We start from the raw sequence: 22051 nt of genomic DNA on the forward strand, positions 1-22051 counted from the left end.
AGAGTATAATGTGGGCAATCTTCATTGCAAATATCATTTAATTGAAATGGCATTACTCCCAACTAAATGTTCATTTATATGTAATAAAGATCCACTCTTCTTCCAACCTTATAATTTTAAAAAGGTGGAGTAAATACAAGCCTCAATCTTTCTACTCAGAAGTGAATTGCATTGAAAAATAATTAGATCTTATCCCCAGGCAAATGGACCTACAAATGTTAAATTTAAATGCTTAAATGACCCAAATCATCTGAGCTTTTTGCCTTCTTAAAATATGCTTCTGGATTCTTTAAGTCAGAAAACGGTAGCAACCAGTGCTATAAGAGCCAGGTCTCCCTTTGTAATCTGTGGCACCTTTCCTAAGAAAAGGGGGAAAGGAAAATGCTGCTTAATATTAACCAGTTGATTAAATAAAACCAAGCCAGTTCATATATGGAGTAGGAAACAATTTCCGCAGTCTTACATTGGAGTGAGAAAGTTCAGGGTGGATTTCCCACTAAGACTTTGGGATGCTGCTAAAATTTTCATTAGTCACTTAGAGCAGTATTTCTCAACCTCAACAACTTTAAGATCTATGGACTTCACACCCCTGCATCCACAGCCAACAACCAGAATTCTCCAAACGTCGATCTGGAGCATTTTATAACATTAAGCAGGTACCGTGGTGCTGAAAGAAAGCCCGCCCTTATTGCTGTTACCGTATATCAGCATCGTGGCTAAAAGGCTCGGAAGGATCTCAGACCATTGTACCAGATAGGATTAATTTTGGATGGTCCAGGATTTTACCACAAATCCCGCTGCCTGCCCTCAGGTCAGATCATACTCTGGGGGAAGGTACAGCTTTCCTTGTGGCGAATTAATACCAAACTCCTCCTTAAAGTCAACCTTCCAAATGAAATGTTTCAGATCTGATTTTAGATCAGCTGATTCCACTATCCGTCTGTTGCTAATCCTCTGATTTTACTGGCTTAATGTGAAAGAGGGAAAGGGTTTGCCATAGAAATCAACTCCCACCAATTTTTAAAATTTTGCAGGTGAACATCTCTCTCTCTCTCTCTCTCTCTCTCCCTCCCTCTCCCTCTCCCTCTCTCCCTCCCTCCCTCCCTCCCTCCCCCCTCCCTCCCCCTCTCTCTTAAAACATAAATTATGATGTCTGGCTGTGTGAACTCTTGTGCATTTCATTTTCAATATCAGAAGGAGAAAAACTTTTGGTGACTGTAGACAATTGGGGTGATTTGTAGGCACTTTAACCCGAAAGAGTCTTTGCTACAGTACTCTTTGCTTTAAGTTTCCCTTAGAGTTACATCTTATACATTCGTTCAAACAAAATAAATACAAATAAGCACATTTCCCAGTAATTCTTCCAAGTATCTCTGACTACACAGAAAACTCAAAATCCAGAAATATAAGAATCTGGACTAGGTACTCCAGGAGTGATTTCCTCTTAATTCTCCCACTAGGAGATGCAAACAAAATTTTTATGGTAAATTCTGGAATGAACAGCTGCTAACTTAATAAAGTTGGTTTTGCCACTCTTAAGCAAAAAATACATTATTTAAATTTTAAAAGGCACAAGAAATGGGACCCTGATTACATCAGGCTTCTTAATGGAGGGTGTGGAGTTTCCCCCTTTCCTCTCTGTGTTTTCAAGATGCTAGCATTTTCCCTTTGTGTAACTGCCACAACTCAAACAATTCCTTTTCTGTTTTGCTGCTTGGAAAAACGTCTGGGTTTCTCCTGATCAGTCAAACTCAGCCTTTTCCTTGCGAGAACTTGATCTATCATGAAACAGGTGGTTGCTACAGCTGTAGCCCTAGAATCTAGACAAAACCACAAAGAAAACCTTCCCAGTTGAACTTCATCAACCTTTCTTCCATAGCAACCTTTATCAGCAAAAGGTTTTGTGAGCTTAGCTCTAGAATACAAATGGTATAAATCCTAACTTTTCAGTTGTACCCATTTGAGAATCGGATCTACAGGACAAACAGTTCCTGTGTTGACACCAAAATTTAGCAGGCAATAGAGCTAGTGGCCCCAAAGCACGCCCAAGTCCTCAGGTAGAATTGCCTGTTGGCTGCCTCTGATGAAATCAAAGAAGGCTCTCTTCTATTTGAAAGAACTAATCCTTAGGGATGTAATATCAAGGCTAAGTCTGTTAGCTGACCTTCTTCTCTCCTTGAGCTTCTACATTTTGTGGTGACTTTTGAGAATTATGAATTAGTGCAGGAAGGAAGCAGTGACCAGCACAGCTCTAGGCTCTATACCATCTGTTGCAGTGGTTTGATATATATTATTTATTAGTGGGACCCTTCCACTCTTCCCTGCCCTTTCCCTCCCTCCTTGATTTCTCTTGTTCTCCTTGGCTGATAATCTTATTTTCCACCACTAAACAACCAGAAAAAAGAGAAAAAGAAATAATATAGAACTCAACTTCTTCGTCCCTGAAGGTTGTTGACATTGGAGTTAAATTGTGACTCAGTGGAGCACTGAAAATGAACTTTTAAAATAACCCCCTTCCTAATTATTAAACCAAAAGAGGCAAGCTGCTTAATGAATGACATGGAACACACTTGCACGCCCAATACTTCTGCTGCCTAATGGATGAAAGAATCTGGAGAAATAGGAAACCTTCCTTAGGAATCTCTCTTAGCTTCCAAAGTAGCAGCTTAATGGTATCAATGATAAACAAAGAATAAATTTAATGTGTTTAACAGAAAACAAATCTGGTGCATTTGAGTAAGCCAATTAGATTCAGTGGGCTTTTCCTCTCCCTCTCTGTTGCCCCTTCCTCTCTTACACACATATACACAGATGCTACACACACACACACACACACACACACACACACACACAGAGAGAGATGCACACATGGAGAATTTATTTCGGTTAAGGGACAAAAAGATTGAATATAAAAATGCAGAAAGATAGGCACATAAACTAAAACAAAATAATAGTCTGAACCTGCAAAGAGGGAGTCAGGAAAGCTAAGATCCAGAAAGAGCTAAGGCTGGCAACTAATGCCAAAAATAGAAGAAAAAAAAAGTCAAACCACCCCACCTTATTTCTATATTGTAAGGAATATTGTTTACAATATTGAACCGAACAAGAGGAAAGTCAAGGAAAGACAGGTCCACTAATGGGAAGAAGGTGACAGGCAGCAGGGAGAAAGTTATGAGGTTCATTCTGCCTCTGGCTTCCCCCAAAGTACCTCACAATATTGTTGGGAAGATAAAGCGTGAGAGGAACTATGATTTCTTTCCTTTGAGAAAAGCTGGAATATAAATGCATTTTGTTTTATTGGAATTATTTATCAAGTATTGATCAAATGTGTAATGCACATGAAGTAGTGCAAATTACTTTCAGAGATCTCAGGACTGAAATACTGGAACATGAGTGAGCTCTATGGCTCAGTTAAGACGGATCTAAATTTTATTGAGAAAGAGATTTTAAATCATGCAAGCATTCCTACATCCTCTGCAACTTAAAGGTATATGGACTTAATGCTCAGAATTCCACTGCCAGTTGTCATACACAAATCTTAAAGTTGCCAAGGTTGAGAATGAGAAACACTGTTTTAGAACCAACCAATTCTGTTTAGAGAGTTTTCTTTTTATCATAATGGCACTCCAATTGAATGCCATAATGGCATTTCAATATTTGACTACATTATGTACATTATTATGTACATTGATAACTGCTAAATTAAGCAGGGCCTGGATTTTACCATTAAGGTTTTGATCATATTATGTTATTAATTATGTAATTCATTTTAAAAAATCATTATTTTGAGGTGGGATTAAATTAGGAAACTCAAATCATATGTAAGGAATTACTCCCATTAAATTCTTATTGGACTTGTTTAAAAATCCCTTAAAATTGCAATCCTTTAAACATAGTTGTATGCAATTTATCCCAGTAAATCTTTCTTATCTTTTGAATAAGATACATAAAATTGTGCTGATAATATAAATATATGAAAGTAATTATTAATTATCAATTACTTACCAATCTTTTGGACTTGCCTGTGGAAAGTGCACCTTTTATAATAAATATGGATTAATATTAAAGAATAGTTATTTCTGCCATGGGAGATGAGTGTTGTTAATTTGTGCATCTTGAGGATGTGCAATTCTATTTAGAAGCATGTTCTTTGTATTTGGTTTTTGTATTTCTGGTTTATAGCCAAATTTATATAATATCTATAGGATTTTAGCCTTAATTTACCTAAACACTCAGCTTGAGAGTATTGTAAAGAATGCTTTTGAACATATGCAAAACATCACCATCCTGTTACTGGGCCATCTCTTGTGGCTTGCATTAAAATCGAACGATCTAAACTGACTTATTTTCTCTTAGATGTTAAGTGCTAGCTAGTGTCTAGAAGGAAGAAGAGAGAAGGGGAAAGCTTCATTTTAATAAATGTAGAAAAGATGCTTAGCATTTGAGCATTCTAGGAAAAAGGCGTGGGAGGGGCTCTTACATTTCCCCCTGGATAATTCAGTCCTTGAAGGAGCTCCATCCTAAGCACTACATTATTCCCAGGGCTCATGTTCTGGGCCCTTTTGTCATAACACTTTCTTCTCTTTAGGTGGCTACCTTCCATCTGCCTATATACTAGGCAGCAGAGCAGAGGGAGATTTTTCCCACTGGTTTTGTGCCACTGTTTAAGGTTTCAGAGGAGGAACCTTCCTATTTCTGAGATTTTCTGAGACAGGCTGATTTGGGATAGGCTCATTCTCCAAGAGACCCAAGTCCCGGGCGTCCTAGGTTTGGGCTGGGACGTTATAATGGAGTTGAACCCAATTCTCCTCAAAGCTTCCCAAGAACACAGGTTCAGAAATGGCGATTGGAATGGTTGAATGGACCTCCTGGACTGCGCGCCGTTCGTCTGGCTGCGGAGGGCCTGTTCTTGTGACCCCACAATTCCCGGGAGCTCTCCGACCTGACTTTGGCTGCTCCTGTTCTCCCCCCGCCTCCCGCTCAGTAGAGAGAGTGGAATTCAGTAAGGATCGCTGAGCTGCCGCTGGTTTTTAACAGCCAGGCGGAACTGAGAGGCTCCCAAGAATAGCCCTTCGGAGGAGTCCCTCGCAGCCCATTGCCCCAAAACGGACTGTCTCTTCCAAAGAAGACCGGCGCTGCATTAGCATTAAAGGGAGAGATGATTGGATTAAAACTGGCTTCAGGTTGGTGAAGGGTGTATATTCTCGCCTCGATTATCTGCCGTTCAGACTACAATACTCGGGTATTAGGAGGAACTCTGCGGAAATGATTTAAAATGCCTCTTGAAAGCTTCGCGGTTTAAACTTCTTTGGTTCCGATGAGTTTAAGGCCCAGGAATCTGCAACCATTTCAAGTGGTAAGCAGATAGTAATGTGTTTCCAGACCATAGCCCCGTCCCGGTTTTCTTACTTGCACTTTTATTCAGTAGTTTTCCTTTCAAAATTGCCAGCTGTAGTGATTTTCATGGAGTCACTGAATTGCCGTTGACAGAAACCCGACTCATTCTTTTATAACAGGCATTCAGTACTATTTATTAGGCGCTCCTAATACGCCAGGAGTGGAGACAATGAGGTAGTAAGACTTATACAAGGAGGAAAGGAAGGAAAAATAATAATTCAGATTACCATGTAATGGGAAGAAGTTATTTTGTTGAAGTAGTTGCATCTATTTTGGCAGCGACGATAAGGCCAGGCCGTAGAGAAATTTCTAGACTTTTATTCTTTATTCACCATAAAAAGGGAATTTTATAATGAAATCCTCTTTTGTATGAGACCTGAACATAAAAAGCTAATGCCAAGGGAAATCGCTTTGTTTTCTGCCTGGTAGAATACTTTTCGAATGGAAGAGTTTTAAGGGTCCTTCCCCGTCACGGGGTCCCCGCCAGCAACCGGCAGAGATTCTGCCCAGATTGGAGATCGAGGCGTAGCGAAGCACCTTCCTCACGTACCTTTTCTGCGACTAAATGCCAACCGCGACATTGAAAGTGCTCGGACGCGCTAAATCTGCAAACCGCTTTGATTCTGTGGTTTAGGACAGCTTGTGCGAGGTATTGTTGTTGTTTTCCACTCTCTGTGAAAAAATGTAAGGAACTCTCACAATTTCCCTCTGTAATGTTTATCTGGGACAAAAATCTCCACTCGAGATGCTGCCTAAATATATTTTACCTAAAGTTATGTAAACTAGGGAATTCGAAGAGAGAGAAATACAGAAATACATTTTAAAAAATGGAATTCAACTACAATTCAAGTTATATAAATTCTGATAGAAAGAAGGGGTTCTGGAGAGGGACCTCTTGGTGGTGATCTTAAGCGAACTTGGCAATATACTTATTAAATCATAATCATTCTTATTTCGAGTAATATGTTGTTAGCCCAATTGGCAATGTAAAGAAATAATTCAAATGCGCCCAATGACAAAAAATCTAAACTGAACGGCTTAGGAGAAAGCTCCACAGGCTCACTCTGCAGAGGACCGGTGGATAAAGTTGCTTTTAAGCCGCTGATTCCATCAATTAAATCTATTGTTTTGGGGCCCAGGCTCTCTTGAGCTGCAGGCACTTGGCTTCACTGGTGGGATTACAACAGTGAATGTGGCTAAAGGATTTCAGTTTTAGATTTCATCCAGACTTAATGAGTCTTGCAACTCTTAAAATCCCGCTACAATTACTGCAAAATAATATCAAAGCGAGCCTTCTAATACATTCTGCCGCTTAGCTCAAAGAGCAAATTTGTCAGCAGACACAATTTTATCGGAGCAATTGCCTATCTTTAAACAATCCATTTCATTGTCTGAATTGTTCTTGATAATGAAGGAGCTTCAGCTTACGTTTGAACAGCTGATTTTTGATTTAATGCAATAGCGAAGCAAGATATAAATCATGGGTTTGTAATATTTTGAAATATTTCTCTTTCCGGAATGAGACAGTATTTTCAATAGAGAAAGACACCAAGAGAAGGAATAAGGCTTCAGATTCATCAGGAGAAAACCTTGAACCAAAAAGAGGAGCCACAAGTCAAACTGCGTTCTTTTTCTTAAGAAACACAAATATGGATTTGCATCTCATACAAATCGATCCCGTTTTTTCTTAAAACTCGTAGGGAAAAAAATCTGAACTGGCATATGCAAAGCCAGGTTACCGTTATTCAAGAAATGTATAGATTTTGGCTATATTAATGAATATTAGCTGAAGTTGCTCAAGGGGAAACTTCCTTAGATAGTGAAGTCAACCCCTCCCCCGGCCACCATTATTGAAAAATTTAGTTCGTTAATTAATCAAAGTGGAGCTCTCCTTATCCAGGCCGGATTTATCTCCTGTTTCCGTTATTTGGACGTTCGGTCCGAAATCGACTCGATAGAGACATACTTGTTTCATTTTATCAAACTTGCTCTGATGCCGGTGTATCTCGTTTCAGACTTAAAATATATCTTCGTATCTATAGTTTTGCAGGAAAAAGTAGTTCGATGTGTTTTTAAAAGCAAGGTCGTCTTCTTTCCCCTCCTCACTCCCACGCTGCTTTGTAGACGGCTCCCATGTTACTAAAAGGGGGGGAGAGAGAGAGGGAGAGAGACGCCCAGAGTTCATGTTCTGCATGAGCTTGTTTCATTAGGAGGCGCCCGCGCAGCCCCATCTCCAGACCGCGGGTGCCTGCCATGCAGCCCTGCAAATCCAGGGAACAAAGGCTTAGTTCCTCTGTTCTAAAGACGGGACGGTTTAGGCAAGCCGCTTGATCTTCTCCGTCTGGATTAGCATTTTCCAAACAAAATTAGCAAAGCCGCAACCCGCAAACTTGTTAAAGTCATGTAGAAGATTAACGACTGCAACAGCTGAACGTTTAGACGCCCGCTCCTCTCAAAGCAACCATTTGAAGCCCATTTATTTCTTCTAATGATTTAACACAGGGTTGCACCTCCGCAGAAGCGGGTGGGGAGTCCTCGTTGGGTTAGGACTTCAAAGCCATTTTAGCAGTGGAGTTGGGCGCGGCCTGCCAGCCCAGACTCTGCTGAAGCGCACGTGTAGGGAATCCCCTTGGGGGAAAAGGAAGACCCCGACCGCAACAGGAGCTAACCCAAACCCTCAGGGGAAATGCCTCGCCATTGGGCTTTCCGTGATTTAAGGGAACGCGCATGGCGGACTGAGGACGGAGAAGGAAAGGAGGGCTCTCCTGGAGCTTCCCCGCTTTGGCCTGGGAATGGCAGGAGAGCGATGGAGCGCTTTGCATGCCGGGAGATGCGGGGGGAGCCGGCGCAAGACTGCAGTTGAGGGCCCCGCGAGCGCGCTTCCTCCTCACTGCTACGGGAATCTCCTTCGGCTGTTTTATATCGCGGCCCCGTGTGGATTTCCCTGACATACACCACAACCGCCCCCTCTTCTGGCAGAATGGACCAGGTCATATATTCCCTTTGTTTCTTTCCGAGCAGCTTATGAATATGAACTCCCTAATCACCAGTCTGTGGGCAGTTTGCAATCAAGAGTGTGCAATTAAACTCAAAAATCCGGTTCCAAGAATTCTGGTTAAAATAGATAAAATTAAAAGGGATTTTTTAAAAATTTAAATAAAAACGAAATAAATAAATAAGAATGGAACCCACAAATTACCTCAGCATTGCTCTGAAGCAATTACCTAGCAGAAACAAAAGTTCAAGGAACAAAAGTTCAATAGTCCAAGCTGGTTAGGTGGAGATGATTAAGCCTGGGGCAGCATCATGGTAAAGGGGTGGGCAAAAAGAAGAATGTTGTTACTCCATTATGAAATGGCTGATATTAGTTAAAGGTGAATATTGCGTTGAGGTTGTGAACCTAGAAAATGAGATTATAAATTGTTTTCCATGTTGTGGGTAGAATTGCACTATTGTAATTTAACTCTTGTGATTGTGGGCCACAATCACACTACCAGCTGGGTGAGTTGCCTACTGGTTCTGCTTCATTGAACCAGATGCTAAACCTGGCTCCAGAAGATTTTTTTTCCAGCATGCTAACAGTTTGGTGATGTGCAGTATTTCATGTTTCAAATATAACAATAAGAATGAAGCAACACTAGCTGAATTATGAGAATCAAATTAGATTGGCGGACAATCGAAAAAAAAGATGTCTTGTACATAGCTTAATAGAATGGCACTGAAGAGCAATTCTGTTGCAGAAGCAGGACATCAGAGGAAAGGAATATCATAGGCAGAATACAAAGAATTGAAAATAACAAAAAATATAATAACTTGGGTTACTGCTCAAATCAAGCAACTGTGCAACTGTCCCAAATGACAGCAATGCTTTTAGTAGTCAGGTGGGAAAGGGAACAAATAGAAAAATTAGCTTATGTATAAAATGCATTTAGCCATGCTTATAAAATCTGGTTGCAATAATACAGATAAATGCTAGATGGCAGCAGAAAGGGATCAATGATTGCAAATGCTTTGCCTTATGTCATGCTAGTACTATGTCCAAATCAAAACTGAACAAAAGACCCCCACTGGGAACAGATTGTCACTGTCAAGTTTGGTCAGTAAATAAATTATGAAAGTCTCTTTTCAATTCACAAAGCTCCCAAACATGTACAATGTGACAGTTTGGCCCCCTTTGCCTTCAAGATTTGGTGTGGCAAATTCCTGCTGTTTGGGGGCTAGATGATGTCTATAGTAGGCAGCTCGAGTTCCCACATGCTTCAATAAAAGAAGGTGGGAGGCTGATTTCTGGTGTCTTTCAGTTCACAAAAGGAAGCTTACTTCTGAATGTTTTCCAAGGGTGGAGATAGAATCTGAATATGTCTTCCAGATGAAAATACCGAAGTAAAAGGAAAATTGTTTTAGGAATGCTATGGAACTGCAGTGCTTTGAACGAATCCACCCATTTTGTTTCTTATATGTAAGGACATAATTTCAGAATATAGGTCACAATTTAAGAAACCAGAATGAATTAATGGTCTAGATTCTTCAGACAATATATGTGGCAAGTGCTTTGTTTAGGGAAGAGAGTGGGATTTATGCTATCCAGATGATGGCTAGGTGTGGTATTTCTAATGGCCAGAACAATTAGGCTTCAAAAAAAACCCACCATGAATTACTGAGTGTTAGAGGTTTTGGCAGATTGTTTATTAAGAATGTGATTGTTCTGTAAGGTTGTTCCCAGAATCAAGTGAATTACTTAAGTGGTCAGTAGAGGGGGTGTGCATAAGTGCACTAAAAGTACCTATCGTCTTATTCTTGTTCTCGTTTTTGTTTGACAAATTCCAATAAATAAATAAATAAACTAGTGGCATTTGTACTTTCATGGAAAACTGTGATAGGAGGTTTAGGGGAGGGGTGGCATATGGTAGCAGAGAATATTGTGAAGGGAAAAAGGCAGAATAGGTGAAAAATCTTTACATTGAGGCATCAACTGTTGTGATTGTCCTGTTTTTGTCTGAAGTTGCAGTTTATAAGGACAAAAAGAGAAACTTGTAGAAGGAATACAATAAATCTACCGAAGCAATCACAATTTGAGCAAAGAGAGTAGATCATTTTGACTGCTGTTGCTTTTCCTATACCCCAGAGTTAACGAGGCCTGTGGTAGTTTTCCTTTTTGTAGATATCTGGAAATTCTGAGAAGATTTTTTAAAAAACCCACCTCTTTTGAAAGTGCATTTAGTCAGGTTTTGTTGGCCAATTTGAGGGAGACTTGTGTGTGTTATGTGAAATTATCCTTTAAATAACAATTGAATTCCGAGGAACATGTAAAGGTAAAAGGAGAAGGGGGTGACAGGAGATGGGGTGGTTAGATAGTGTCATCCATGCAATGAACATGAATTTTGGCAAACTTCAGGAGACAATGGAGGTCATGAGGGGACTGGGGTGCTATAGTCTATGGGGATGCAAAAAGTCGGACACAATTTAGCAACTGAACAACAGGAATCACAGATTTAATGTTCTAGAAGAAAAGGCCACCTAGCCAGATTAGGCACAATAGAGGGGACTCTCTCACCTAGCAAATCCCATCATTCTCTTTTTTACACACGTTCTCTGTTGAGGCAAATTGGTTTTTAGCCATGACTTGAAATATTGTCACCTATGATTGAAGCTTCTTGATTTTTTTTCCAGGTTTGGGAGATGCCTGGGGCCAGCCAAACAGATTAGGCCCCTTCGATAACATTGCAAAGGAGCTAGGTTCACATTTACTTCAGGTAAAATCTTTGGGATGTCTTCTCTGGTAAACAATGGCTTCTAAAGGCTTAAATGGGTTTTTCCCATATTTGGCATCTGATGCATTGCAATGGAAAAAGGAGCATGGCAAGTTTTCTGCCACTGAACTGGTAATTTCACTATTTTTCAAGCAACATTTTTTAGTCTTTAAAAATATTTAAGAAATACACATCTCAATAAAGGTACAAAATATTTGCTTGAGAATGTGGAACAACACTGTCAGTCAGAATAGAGTAATGGTTTGATAAGATAAAATTTTAATTTGTACTTTCAAGAATTGAATCTAAAACCTTCAGCATTCCAAGCAAATGTTATGCCACTGGATTACCTTCCTCTAAGACTGCTTCCAAATACCCATTTTTGGGTTTGGAATGGAATATGATGGAATATTACTTTAGTGTTTTAAAGCAGTTTAAATTTTTAAAGTTGATTTTATTTGAATTTGTTAGACTTGGTATTTTAAACTAGAAAATTACCTTATTTATACTGGTTATTTTAAAATTATATTTGGGAGGCCTCAAACAAGCATTTTGAAATAGGTCAAAAGAGTATTTTATAGCCATATTTATAATTTTAATGTTTAAATAATTTCCATGTTATATTTTTGGAAATTATAATTCATACTTTAATAAAAAAACTTCTAGGTATTTTAATTTTATGCCCAATTTTCCAAGACTCCATTTTTCAAAGAATCCCCCATTTATAAAGACTTTAATTTAAAAAATAAAGTCAGAAGAACATAAAAATTCCCTCAAGCTAAAATAACATTTGTAACTATGAAAAATTCTTCCAGCCAATGAATTGGGATTTTTATCTCTTGAGAATACCATAATAGAACTTGTGTGAAAAAACATTTTAAACTTTATCATCTTGATACATTTAATTGCTGCCTATGCAACATTATCATACCTAAAAACAGAATGATTTAAATGTGATTTTTAAATAATGAGTGCATAATAGACTTCATCAGGCCTATATCAGTAATTTTTTTTAATATATGTTCTTCTGTAGTGGAAAATTAAAAACTTCTCACAAGGAACTTGATTGTAATTGTAAGTGGTAAGTGTTTGCTCTATTTCTTTTTCTTTTACAGACTCTGGATGGGTTTGTTTTTGTGGTAGCGTCTGATGGCAAAATAATGTATATCTCAGAAACAGCTTCTGTTCATCTAGGTTTATCCCAGGTAGGAATAAGTTTCTGTCCCTCTATTGAATGCTGATGTTGGAAAGTCATCTAATATTATCTTGCCAGAAATATACAGTATCCTGCCTTGCTTGATTTTAGGCGTTTTTTTCCCTAAACAAGCAAAATTGTTCAGCTATCAGCCACCAGCTGAAAAAAGAACTTAAGAACAGCTCTGGTTAAAATGGGGTATCCATTGTTAACTGATAAGGTGCTTGTAATTTGTCTCTCATGTAACCTGCATCTATACAACCAAACTTTCCCATAGTTCTCACATCCCCATCCCAATTTAAATCCTGCATCAGTCTAGACCAATGTTTATCAGCCGTGGCAATTTTAAGATGCGTGGACTTCAGCTCCTCAGCCAAAAAATTGCCAAGGTTAGGAAATATGCATCTGATGAAATGAGCTGCCTTTTAATAAAATATGTTAGTAAGCAAAAGTTCTACAGGCTTCTTCTGTCTTTATGTCATTGTAGAACAAAATGGCTCTCCTCCCCATTTTATAGCTCACAATTCAAAAATGCAACCCAACCAAAATCCTGTCTAAATGGGTTCAGAATCTCCTTTAGTGAGATAAATGATATAAATATGGTAGCTGGAGCAATCTCATTTTAGTAGATCACACTAGCATTGTATTTCTGTTCTGGAAATAAAGAGATCGCATCAGTGCAACTATCTTCATACAAATTTTAAGGTTAAAATAACAAGGTAACAAGTATCCTCCTAATCTGGATATACCTAGATTTGGAATTGCAGAATGTTGTTGAGGTGGTTCAATATGTCTTGTGAAGATGGCATAGTCACTAGTATAGAGAAATTACTTCATAGTTTTTTGTAACTTATATCTATTGCTGGGAGACTTGCAAACAACTTTTATGTTCTTTAGCATTAATAAATCAAAACTAAATGTAAGATAATGAAGATTGGCTGGATTTAGAGGTGAACAATGTCTATCAGGTGTGATTCACAACTATGCCAACTAGCATAATTAGTTGTAACAACTGGCAGATGTAATTCATTAACAACAATTGGATGGACACTGTTTTTCTAAACCAGAATGGATGGAGGAAGTTGCAAATGAATACTTGGAGAACCATTGCATTTATATATAACATTTGAGTCTAGGATTTTTTGCTATTTTTGCATTATTGGCAATAAAAGTATCTTATTGAGCTGTTTTTTGAATCTTTGGCTGCAAGTTTTCTAGTAGAAATACCAATCTTAGTGAAACTGTGCAGAGTGTACACAATTTTCAAGCCATGTCTTATATCCAGAATTGAATGAGTATAGCTAATTTGAAATGTCACATCCTGCTAATTAGCTATAAAGAAGTGTAAAAAAAGCTGATATGCTTTTTAAACTAATTTCCCTTGTGAAGAATGGGAAATAAAAATAATAGCTGTATGAAAAATGACTGTAGAGATTCTTAACATTAAAAAAGATATTATCAATGTAGATATATACCATAATCTTCAGACCATCTTTCGTGAATTAGTTAGAACTTTAGAACTGCCATAATTAGAATTAAGTAGGCAATATAGTTTTTGGTCAACAGTTGCTTTTGTTTTAAGTAACAACTCACATTAGAAAAGATGTAGTAAATTATATGTAAATCATACATGTAATTTATATGGATTTCTGAAGTATCATATTAAAAGATAACTTTAAGTAATTCTGTTTTTGTTATCTGTTTTTGTGGCAGGTAGAACTAACTGGCAATAGCATTTATGAATATATACATCCCTCAGATCATGATGAAATGACAGCCATTTTAACAGCTCACCAACCACTTCATCCCCATCTTTTACAAGGTATTTTATGAATTACTTAAATGTTTAAATAAAAAGATGATAAAATATGAAGCTGAGCTTTTGTGCTTTTATGCTAAAATAGCCAAGGTCTATACTAGTGGTAGCCAACTCGGTCCCTACTGCCCATTAGTGGGCGTTCCAGCTTCCATGGTGGGCGGTAGGGGTTTGCTGTAACTCTGCTTTATAAATTTTATAAAATAAAGTTACTTCCCTACTTTATAAATCACCATTACTGTGGAACCGGTGGGCAGTTAGAAAATTTTACTACTAACAGAGATACAAAAGTGGGCAGTAGGTATAAAAAGGTTGACTACCCCTGTTCTATACTGTAATAGCACCCTTCTTCTGCCAAAATTTGATAATTTTGCCTAAAACTGATATTGTTTGTAAGTTTGTATCCAAATTTACTTGAATATTTAAGTGCAATTTTAAGATTATAAACTACAATATGCAATCCAATAATAAAGACTCTGTTCTGTAGAACAATTATTTACAGGATAGAATTACAAAAGGGCCACAGAAAAAATGTATGAAAACACATAACACATAAAAGATGGAAGAGAGCAAGAAAGATTGATTTCATCCCATCATCTCAGGGATGAGTGTATGGTCCTTAAAGGCACAAATGTAATTTCACAGAAGTGTATATAGAATCTTGTTTAATAGTCATGTGCAATCTGAGTGAATAAATACAATTCATTATAAAAAATAGCCATGCCTCTTTTTTATATACCATGAAATATAACAGAACAGAATATATATCTATATATATATATATATATATATATATATATATATATATATATATATATATATATATATAGAGAGAGAGAGAGAGAGAGGGAGGAGAGAGAGAGAGAGAGATTGAGATTTCATTTTAGAATTGTTTGATAAAAACAAGTAATTCCTTTAAAAAAATAGATATTTGAATTTCTTTCCTGGATTATATAGTCTTCAGATAAAACACAAACCTTCAATTTGATTTGTAGATTTGAATCAAGTTGACAAAAAGTGGTATGGATAGAAATATATCTGCTGTTATTCTAACTTTATATCTGAGTATCGCATGAAGTTTAAATAAGAAGACTGGAACACTCCTAACTTATAACTGGGCCTTATGGCCAATGTACTGTATATATGTCTATCAAGAAGGAAGGAAAGGCAAAAGTATTATCTATGATTATATCTTGCAGAAACTATCCTGTTAAATCAATAGCATGATATATAGTATAGTCTTTATTGTCATTGTACAAAATAAATACAATGAAATATATCTGGGGAGATATTGTTATTTTAGAACTATGTAATCTATAGATAATTTTATTTTATTTTACCCTGTTCCTTGACAGTGTACAATGTTTAATTAAAATAACTATTGAAATATAAAACAAATTACATTGAAAACATTTTAAACTTTAAAATTCCAGCATATAACATACACAAATACACAGAGAGATATTGCCAAAAGGGACGGTCTGTTTGAAGAGGGTGATTTTTAACAGATGTAGGCACTTCTCTTATACCTAGCTAAAGTTCCCTCCATGAGATATTACTTCACTTCTGAAGTTAAATGGATATATGGGAGATTATAGCATTATATTGCCATGATCTTTTTTCTGATGCCATTGGTATTTTCCTTTGCATGTCTTATTAAATCATTTCTATTTTTAATCATATAATTGTGCATTGCTGCTTGCTCATTCTGAGTAGGCAACATGGGAGCCGAATGAAAGGACTACTTTTTACATGAGTACATGAGGTTATCCCCAGGATACGGTAAAAAATCAAGATGATAGACACAATACACTTTGTCTATTTTTTATGTATAGCTACTCCTGCATGGATGTATTTTCAAACTTTTCTCCATTGACATATTCAGTAGAGCTTCGAATGGTCCTGGAAGACTTGCACAACTAATGTACAGAACACAAATATTTTGAACTAATTTCTTTCTCTTAATGCTTGAATTGTGAACATGGGGTCTTATTTTGAGGAGAAATGCTATGAATCAAACAATCACAGTGAAATAGCCTATTTTTGTACACAATATCTAAAGTTGGGAAGGGAGGTATGCAACACTCCTTCCCCCCAGTTCTAAAGACCAAATGACCAGCCAATCACGTCGCAGCTGGTATTTGCATATTCAATCTCTCTCCTTCCCCCCAGTTCTGCTGTTTCAAGATGGTGGTGAGTCCTTCGTAGCTAAATTTTAGAACCAGGAAAAAAAAACAGGTCCTTTGGAATCTTTGCAGCAGGGAGGCTCTCGTTGTGTTGTAGGAAGGCTCTCGTTGGTTTTAGGGAGGCAAGCGGTGGCCTTTGCAGCGGAAGGAGGCTCATGGTGTAGAGGACAGTCTGGTGTATGTTGTGAGTGTGCTAGTGTTGGAGAGGCTTTAGACAGGCTGAGAGAGCGTAGCCGGTGGTGCTAGGTGGCAGCTTGGAGAACGAGGCTGTTGTTGAACGCAGCGGTTGGAACGAGGCGGTTGGAGTGCCGTAGGAACAGCTGGTGGCAGGCATGCCGTAGGAACAGCTGGTGGCAGGCAGGCAGGCAGGCACAGCTGGCGCAGTTTAGCCATCACGGTCCATAGCTCGTCCCTGAGTAGCGGCGGCGGCTCCAGTCGAGGTTAAGCGTAGGAAGCCCGTCCCTCGGACGGATGGAGGCCGCGCCTGGAGCTTACTGAGGTTGGCTACAACCGGAGGCTGCTGTTGATGTCGCTTGCTGGCCATAGCGGCGGCCCTGACAGGCCCTCAATGTAGGAAAGAATTTTTTTTTTTTCCTGCGTTCACGTTGGCTGATGTTGTTAGGCTCTGCGGGAATCGCATATCAATCCCACCTTCGTCGCCAGTATTGTAAACATGTGGGTTGTTGTTGTGAGGGAATTGACACGCAGGAGCCATGTGCAAGACAGATCTTTATTATAACACAGGTGACAAGCGATTCAACTGTCAAAACGACCAACCAATCAGGTCGCAGCTGGTATTTGCATATTGAATATGCAACAGGAGGGATTTGGGATAGCCTTCAATTGTACAGCTGCAGAATATAGGATGTATTGGATTTGATTTCAAGTTAAGCTACCAAAATGTATCTCTGCGTTCATATTTATTCAATAATTATATCAGCATTGTATCCCAAGATAAAGGTAAGGTATAACTGAAATCTTGTATGTAGTTACAAGCATCAATTGAAAGCATTGGAACTATTTTTAAGCAAATCTTCATAGGATTGTACTGTAAATTATCCAGATAACAAAGAACATGTAGTTATTAATCCTCATGGAATGTGATACTTTCTACATCTGTACCAAGAATATTTAATTTGGAAGTGTATTTCCTGAAATATTTACTTTCATGCATATACACACATTACTAAAAATCATAAATCCCAAGTGATTTTTTTAACATTATAAGGCCAATAATTAAATTTAATAGCATTTACTTTTGTTGAAATATTAGAATTTAAAATGTTAAAGTATCTTTAAAGTAAAATAAAGTTATTTTATTAATGATTTTCATTATTAATTAAAAAATTTAAATATATATAAGAATGGTAAGAAAATATTTTCAAATACATGGGAAGTGGCCAAGGGAGAAACTTAAGAAACTTAAATGTTTGTATTTTAATTCTTTATATTTTATTTCCAGAATATGAACTAGAGAGATCTTTTTTCCTACGAATGAAGTGTGTCTTGGCCAAGCGAAATGCAGGATTAACAAGTAATGGTTATAAGGTAAAGCACAGTTTCCCATTGTCCTCAGAATATTTAATTTCATACATTCATCTACATCAATAAAAAATAGTGGGCCAGGGGAGGCTGAGTTAAAACAATTTTGGGTAGTGATACTGTGAAACAAAATCCACTGTGAAATTCTCCCTCATTCTGATTATAGTTGGGGGATTTAAGAAATGAGGTAAAATATTTCTGCAATCAGAAATTCTCTCTGTACTCTTTCTTGATTTCTTTGTTTGATCTATTTCTAATTGGAATTGTTCGGTTTTGGTACTTACTATACCTCCTTTGTTGGTAATTATCTGTTTTTAACATCTTCACAAGATCTCCAGTTACTCTTTTTTTTCTGATTTGTTCTGCCATAGAATTCTACCTATCAACACTTAAGCTGAGAAAAGCATTCAATTGCACTTAAGATCTAATTTCCATTAGGACCAAGAATTCCAGCATGACATGGCTATTTTTCTCCAGTATTCTGGCTGATTCCTCTATAAGGGCATATCCACACTTAAGCTGCTCCTCTCCTGTGCTCATGCTGGCTTGGCTCTAAATTGATTTAAGAAAACCCTTTCAGATTTGGATACTGGCTTGCAAGGTAGTTAGGCCAAATTGTGTGTTACCATATTGTCCCATTGGCAGTTTCTTTCCTTTCAGTTAGTGGATTTTTCTGGATAGATAGATAGATAGATATTCAGATACTTTAGTTTATTGTTTAGACTAATAAATAAAAATATAATATAAAAGTATTGATGAAGTAATCAGGTCATATTATCCCCTTAGCAAATCTGATATAAATAGGAAGCTGTTATTTAAATGGCTTTAGCTATAAATGTGACAGTCTTTCTTACTACCCTACACAAATGTATACAAATGCTTAGATATAAAGTTAAAGCAAAATGGTGACATATGAAGACATAGCAACAAGCTTCAACATAAACAGTTTTCATACATCTTTCCTACAGCTACTATTATAGGAAGTCTTTCTCATAAGTACAGTTGTTTCTCTGGCATGCAAAATATTCCAAATTCAAAATGTAGCAGAAACATTTAGATTTGTTTTCTTTTCCTAAACAACCTACTTTCTTGCTAGGCTTCCTTCTTTCTTCCCTTGACTGGAAACGGGTAGAAATATAAATAACTCCCAGAGAAAGAAAATTGTAATAACACAACACCCCCCAACATTCCTGCTAGAATTCAAAGCATTTTTCCTATCAAGGAAATATTATTCATATCATGCTAATGGGAAAAACCTTCTATAGCAGTAGACTATCATTCAGGAAAAGCTGGGAAAGTGTGGTTATCCTGCCTTTGCAAAGTAGTCAAATTGCAAGGATTGGCCTGGAAGAAAGTGCTCACAGCAGCCAAACCAGGCAGCATTGCCTGAACCAACACTGCTTAGAAAGTGGAAAGAGGAATACCTGCCTAATGATGGCATTAAGGGAAGGTAATGGGGAAGTATAGGGCAATAGGATGTGTCCTTGCTCTCCAGAAATGATAGGATGTGTCCTTGCTCTCCAGAAATGATTGCTAGCTCTTATTTTTCACAAGGGCAACTTGACAGAATAAGCCCCACATTTTTCCAACTGATTATTATCAAGTCCAGGTTAGTTGATCCTTTTGTGCCTCCCTCCATCCCTGTTGGTGAAAGTTTTCAGTAGGATAACCAGGAACACTTGGATGTTGGAACACCAGGATAAAGCCCATCATCACTATCATTTCATTCCTCTTTGCTGTTTGAAAGAATGTCAGTTGTTTTTGGAAAGCATTATTTGCATTTTCTCATTGATTGGGCAGGTAATGGACACTAACACCATTGCTATTATTCTTCCTCCATTTATTGAATTTAGATGTTCTCTGCAATGTTACTAAGTTCATTTACTTGGATTCCTAAGCAAGTGTTAATATTTTGACATATGGCACAATTCTATTAAACGTTCTATTAAGGAAAATAGTTTTTCCAGTTCAATCATGGAAAATATCATATTTCTGTTACACCTATTGAATAATTTTTGTCTTTGTCTTCAAACCCTGTACTTTGAAGCACATTTTTCTTATATCCTGTATTCTTAGTTATAAATAATGAAGGCCATGAAGTTTATTTTTGAGTTATGATGATGTAATAAAATTATCATAAAATTTCCATGTCCTTTAATATTGCATAAATCTTTATCTACTGTTCTTAATATCTTACTAGAATAGAATAGAATTCTGTATTGGCCAAGTGTGATTGCATACGTAAAAAATACATCCATTAAGAATCATAAGATACAACACTTAGTGATAGTCAAAGGATACTAAATAAGCAATCAAAATTATACTAGGAAACTAAATAAAACAATATAAATTGTAAAGATACAAGCAAGAAGGTTATAAGTATAAGTAGAAAGGAGATAGGTAATAGGAAGGATGGGAAGAATAATAGTAAATATTTTGACAATGTTGTGGGAATTAGTTGTTTAGCAGCATGATGGCATGGGTGTGTGTGAAGCTGTCCTTGTGTCTAGTTGTTGTGATGTGCAATGCTCTATAGCGTTGTTTTGAGGGTTGAAGTTGAAACAATTTATGTCCAGGATGTGAGGGGTCTGTATATATTTTCACAGATATGTTTTCACAGTATACATTATGAAACATCTTGATAATGTATTACTTTTTATACAAAAGCTTCAATAAGTTTGCATATGCCTCTCCATTTTGTATTAGAACACGTACTAAGTAATATAATATTCAGAAACACTGAACATACATCTGTCTTTATTAGCAATAAAATAAATTGGAATTTGAATATCAAAAGGATCTATATATGTGTTTTATCAATTATTAAAAAGCTTTTGACTGCGTAGACACAATAGGCTAAGGGTGGCTTTGTATGATCTTGGTGTCCCAATCCACCTGATCAGGCTTATCTGATCACTGTAGGTGACAGTGAGAGTACTTTCTGGTGCACAGATTGGTTCAGGATCAGTAAAGGAGTTAGACAGGGATGTATTTTATCACCATTTTTGTTCAACCTGTATGGAGAGGTGATCATGCGGAAATTAGATCTGGAACTGCCTGATGTTGGAGTGAAGATTGGGGGAAGAACCATAAATAATTTGAGGTATGCAGATGATGCAACACTATTGGCTGTAAAGAAGGAAGACCTGGAAAAATGATCTGGAAAATCAACAATGAAAGTGAACATGTAGGACTGGAGTCTTAATATTAGGAAAACAAAGATAATAACAACAGCTGCAGGTGGACATGAGATGTTTAAAATCAACATGGAGAAAACTGAATTAGTTTGAGAATTTATCTTCCTCGGATCAAAAATTGTTCACAATGGTAGTTCTACTCCTAAAATAAAACACAGGATAACCTTAAGCTGCACTGCAATAGTTAGTCTGAATAAGATCTGGAAAAGCAAAGATATTGATACAAGTACAAAAAGCAGGCTAGTTAGAGTAAATAGTCTTCCCTATAATGATGTATGGATTTGAGAGTTGGACCCTAAGAATGGCTGATCGAAGAAGAATTGATGGTTTGGTATGCTGGTGTAAGTTATTGTGTTGCCGTAAGTTATTGTGTATACCATGGACAGCCAGAGTAATTAACAGAGAGGTGCTAAATAAAAAAACCATACACATCACTAGAAGCTAAAATCATAAGTCTATGTCTGATTTACTTTGGCCACGTCATGCATCCAAATTCATTGGAGAAGGCAATGATGCTAGGAATGGTTAGTGGAACAAGAAGAAGGGGCAAGCAAAGAACATGCTGGCTTGATAACATCAAATCTGACACAGAGATGAAAATCCAATAACTGAAGGAAGCTGCTTGACAAGGAGAGCATTTGCCTAGAAAGTCACCAAGAGTCAGACACAACTGAACGGTTAAAATAACAACAAATTGGAATTTTAAAAGTCAACATGCAGTAACTAAATGCAACTATATTGAGTTAGGGTTTTCACAGTTTATTGTTAAATTAATACCAATTTATATTCCAATTTAATAATTATAAATTAATTTAACATTAATGTTAATTTAATATCATGCAATATATTTATTCAACATTGCCTAAAAATTAATAGTTTTTTGCAGCAGACATTTTAACAAACTGGACAGCAAAAATCAACATAATAAAGAGAAAAACACTGGATTTTGATTCAGTGTCATCAAGAAG

At 37.1% G+C, this 22051-nt stretch overlaps 1 protein-coding gene across 1 annotated transcript in view; it reads left to right on the forward strand.

Moving 5' to 3' along the window:
• The window catches only part of SIM2 (SIM bHLH transcription factor 2), a 37282-nt gene that overhangs the window by 3170 nt on the left and 12061 nt on the right, over nucleotides 1-22051 (forward strand). Inside the window, exons 2-5 of the mRNA XM_032220468.1 lie at nucleotides 11068-11150; nucleotides 12263-12352; nucleotides 14056-14164; nucleotides 17807-17892. Coding sequence (XP_032076359.1) covers nucleotides 11068-11150; nucleotides 12263-12352; nucleotides 14056-14164; nucleotides 17807-17892 — 368 coding nt within the window. The remainder of the gene's footprint in view (nucleotides 1-11067; nucleotides 11151-12262; nucleotides 12353-14055; nucleotides 14165-17806; nucleotides 17893-22051) is intronic.

The sequence above is a fragment of the Thamnophis elegans genome, chromosome 6 (assembly GCF_009769535.1).
Source record: "Thamnophis elegans isolate rThaEle1 chromosome 6, rThaEle1.pri, whole genome shotgun sequence".
In the NCBI taxonomy this organism is placed as follows: domain Eukaryota; kingdom Metazoa; phylum Chordata; class Lepidosauria; order Squamata; family Colubridae; genus Thamnophis; species Thamnophis elegans.